The sequence below is a fragment of the Protobothrops mucrosquamatus genome, unplaced genomic scaffold (assembly GCF_001527695.2).
Source record: "Protobothrops mucrosquamatus isolate PMUCROS unplaced genomic scaffold, P.Mucros_1.0 scaffold2181, whole genome shotgun sequence".
In the NCBI taxonomy this organism is placed as follows: domain Eukaryota; kingdom Metazoa; phylum Chordata; class Lepidosauria; order Squamata; family Viperidae; genus Protobothrops; species Protobothrops mucrosquamatus.
This window is the reverse complement of record NW_015388274.1, coordinates 123,197-127,534: the sequence shown is the minus strand read 5'-3', so window position 1 is coordinate 127,534 and position 4,338 is coordinate 123,197. Positions and strand designations below refer to the sequence as shown.

General features: G+C 34.0%; 1 protein-coding gene across 2 annotated transcripts in view; it reads right to left on the bottom strand.

Moving 5' to 3' along the window:
- Positions 1-4,338, bottom strand: part of EML5 (EMAP like 5) — an 80,563-nt gene that overhangs the window by 18,474 nt on the left and 57,751 nt on the right. Inside the window, exons 29-30 of one of the 2 annotated variants that reach the window (XM_015824285.1) lie at positions 3,504-3,512; positions 230-308 (exon numbers count right to left, since the gene is read on the bottom strand). In XM_015824285.1, coding sequence (XP_015679771.1) covers positions 230-308; positions 3,504-3,512 — 88 coding nt within the window. The remainder of the gene's footprint in view (positions 1-229; positions 309-3,503; positions 3,513-4,338) is intronic. The other variant, XM_015824286.1, reaches the window with a different exon arrangement.

Here is a 4,338-nt window from a genome sequence, read left to right as displayed (position 1 = left end):
TTTTGATGATGGATTGTATCTCCTTTTCTGAGACTGGTGGCCAAGAGGGGGAAGTTCTAGAGTTTACTAAATCATTGCTTAGAGACAATTTCTCTACCGATTCCGTGGAAGCAAACAAACACTGATAATAATTCTCCCAGTCCTCGGCAGAGATTGGTATGTCAAACGCAAATCTCCGCTCCTTCAGGATACCTGCTACTATGTTTTAAAAACTAGCAGTTTTTCTTACCTCTATAGGTCTCTTCTTTTTCCCAACATTATTTGTCTGCAGTTTTTCAGGCTGAGGCAGTGCCCTACTAACTGGTGGTCTGAAACAAAGAACTGAGAATAAGAAAAATTGTCTGTCACCTATTCAGTATAGAACAGTACCTTCTGAACTGTCACCTGGACAATGAAAAATGTTAGCCTACCTGGCTTATATACTAGGAATCAGTTTTATATAAAAGTTTATTTAATTGTGCATACATTATTAATTTTGTTAATTGCCTTCCATATGTTTAAAAATTGTTTAAATGAATGAAATATAAATTAAGTATATTTTATCATCACATGGACAGTATTAATTCATTCTTGAGATAAAGGAACTAAGTTAATCTAGATCTCTTTTCTTTGCTTATTAGTGTGTATATTGGTCATAAAAAAATCAACGTTCTTGGCAGAATTTGCCTTCTCACTTTCCAGATCTTATATTTATCCATTTCCTAAACTTGTCTTTATCCTGCTCATATTTAGGTAATGTATTTATTTGAATGAATAGAGCTGAATTAGCATAGTATTCTAAGGGTAGCAATAATTATTGTAGTATTTTGTAGCATACCACACTCATACAAATCAAGAACCATCTAATTTAAAAATATCTCAAGATATTCCTATTAGTATCCAAAGTAATATACATTGGCAAATACAATAGGTAGTGCATCTGAGATGAAGAGCAAAGTTCCTCTGTCTTTACTATTCTGAGAATAATGGCAAGAATGAAATAGGATTGGCTGCTCACTATCAGATGACAAAGGAGTAGACAATGAGTGAAAAAAATGAAGTCCTAAATGCTATCACCAGATGTACAGTGATGGAACAAATATCTCACAGACTTCTCTGATCCCTCCATACGATATTTTACAATGACATGACATAACATCAAAAGGATAAGTGGAGAGGAAGAAAGCATGATAACTAAGTAAGAATATAGCAGGTCAAAATCTGAATTTGTTAAAGATACTTAGTTAAAATATACAACAAATTAGTCAACTGGATGAATCTAGAGCACATATCAACAAGCTAGTAAGCAGGTTTACAACTGGTCATTCTATCATGCCCTTATACTTTATGCCCTTAAACTTCAACTTTTGGCTGAAAATTACACAATTAGAACAAACTCAGTATTACATGTTGCATGTATTGATTTTAGATCTGCATTCTATCTAGTTCTCAAAGCAGAGTGATGGACTAAGATTATAAACCACTTTATAGATAGACATCTACTGTACAATGTCTTTAAAAACTGGAAAATCAAAGTCTTTGCAAAGCCACCACATGAATGAGATTCCAACCTGCTATTTAATCTGTACATAAATCCATTTGTGGCCAAAATAAATAAATCAGAATCTCATTCCTCAAAAACTAGCCCAACAGGCACACTGCAACCTTGTGGTAAACTTATAGAAGGAGCTTTAGCTGCATTTAAATGAGCTTTGAATGCCCTAGCCAATGTCTGCTTTGAGGAAACACTCAAGATCAGCTACATCAAAACTAAGATTTTGATTTTTGCAAAGAGATCTAAACTTCATGCCTAAATGTTAGATGGCCAAAATATTGAACAAGTAAAATCCTTTAAATATCTGAGCATGGTTTTCCATAGTTCGATCAAAATGCTCAAAAAGCAGCAATTGCAATTTAATCCTTTCATTTTACCAGAGAAGTGCAGAATATCCCAGCACTGAATCTATATTAGGTTAGGTGCAATTACTGTTCAGTGTCCTGCTGGGCTCTTACACATCCTTTCTCCTCTTGGAAGGGTCTAATCTAAATCCCTAAAGGTAATTTTTAGTTAGCTCTTTATCTTCCAGTTAAGGAAAGAGATAGGCCTGACTAAAGTGAAACAGGTGCCTAGACTTGCATTATACCACACTGGCTTGAAAATACTATTCCCCCCCACACACACATTCTTTCCTTATTGAGAACAGCCATGAATCAGTATGGATCAGGACAATTTCAAAAAAATTCTAACATCTTAGCATTTCCAGAAGATTGTTCTTAATGATAGGTTATGAGTGTGAATCTGTGCATTTAAGCAATGTGTTATTTATATCTTTTACCTTTATACAGTTTTTAATCTTTTATGATTGTAAGCCACCCAGAGTTATTCTGGGTAAGATGGGTGGCCAATAAATTTTACAAATAAAATAAATGAAGATCTAGAAGCCAGAAGTACTAGTCTGCTCAATGCAAAATGTTTTTCTAAGCAGTTAAGCCCCCCATTTCAAATCAGCAAGATATATACATCATTTAACTTGTTCCAAAATTTCGAAGAGCACTAATGCAACATTCTCCTTATAGGAGTATTGGAGGGCCAGTGTAAAAAAGTTCCTTATGAGCTAAGACTGTACCCTATAGATAGGAGCTATTAGAATTATATCTCATACCGTGCTATACTGTATCCTTTATAAGGATCCTAGTATCTCCCTTATAATGTGTTTTATATGGTAAAATACACAGGAAAGCCTGATCATTTTTATATACAACTGTTGTTATCAGATCAGTATTATTTAGTTTGCTTGAATGTAGCTAAAGTCTGTTAATACTGCCTGTAAAATTAGGCATACTTTGACTGCCTAGTGGTGCATAAATCTATCACTAACTAAAATTCTTATCCTATTTTGTTTTGTTTTATTTTTAATGTGTTTTATTTGCAATTTGTTACAGCTCTATGTCAATAATACAATTCTATCCATCTATGAGGCAGAGACGATCTGCAAAATTGGCAGGTCTCCCCCCCCCCCACCATAGCCAGCATAAGAATCAGATTGAAAGAATACACTGTCTTCTATTTATAAAAAGAATAATTGCAAAATGTTCTTTATCGGAGACATAAATACTATTAAATAATTCTTTAACAAGTCTACAGAGAAGCAGTTTCTTGCATATTTTTTTGATTTAGCTATTACCTTTTTTATCCCCAGCCAGAGGTTTCACTCACCTCTTGGAAATAAATGTGAAATAGGGAACTAAATTAACTAGTACCATATGGAACATTTCCAGTAAAACCTATGTCAACTTGTCTTTGACAACTGACTGAATTTCACACCTTAGTTTTATTTTATGTTTGTTTATATAATAGCAGTTACCTTAGAAATATTTACTTATGTATGCAAATAACATAGCATGATAAATGTTGGCAAGTGCAGGTATAAATAAACAATGACACTACAGTGGCAGATAGTTTTGTAGGGCAATGAAAGATGATACAGAAATATGGAGTAGGTGGGTGAAAGAGAAAGTATTACCTGGAACCTCTTTTCAGCAGCAGATAGGAAAAAGAAGATGATTACTTATTCTAGTCTGGCTTGAAACTGATACATTAAAATAGGTGCTTTGGGAAAAAATTTAATATTTTTTTCCTCATAATAGGTAAGACTTTATATAGAATTATTTTAATTTTCTCTTCAGCACAATGCCTGAGTCTAAGATTTTTTTTGAGGATGTATTACTACCAAATGGTAAAAGGCTGAAGGAAAAGTTTCAAATAGTTTTCAAGGATCCAGTTTTACATTGCCCTAGAGTTGCTGAGAGTAGGTCTGCATATAAATTTAATATATTCTTATTCATATGATTTATTCAGATCCTCAATAATGAACAGACAAGTTCAAGCAACTCTGAGTAACACTTGTTCATTTATTGCCACTGGACACATCAAGAAAAGTGATGTGGGGGGGGGGCGATATGTGGAGTTTCATGCTTCTTGTCATCACTTAAAAATATCAGAACCTCTGAACTGAACTGCATTGTCAGCAAAACAGAGCCTTTATGCGGTCACCCTGCCTCACATACAGAATTTCATGAAGGATAGCCAGCTTCCACTGGTAAATTCCCCATGTTTTCCTCATCACTTCTTTAATGTTTTCTTTGCACAATAAAACTGGTATGAAAGAAAGTAAGAACAGCTACCTAATCTCATCTGATAAACAGTACTAGCAGCAATCCTTTTGGAAGGAACTCTACAGATGAAGATTTTGATGCGCCTATTTACAATATGCTAACTTTTCCCACAATACTATCTAATGTTTATATCATCCAAATGATAATACACGACCTAAAATGTACTGTATAAACTTTGAATCC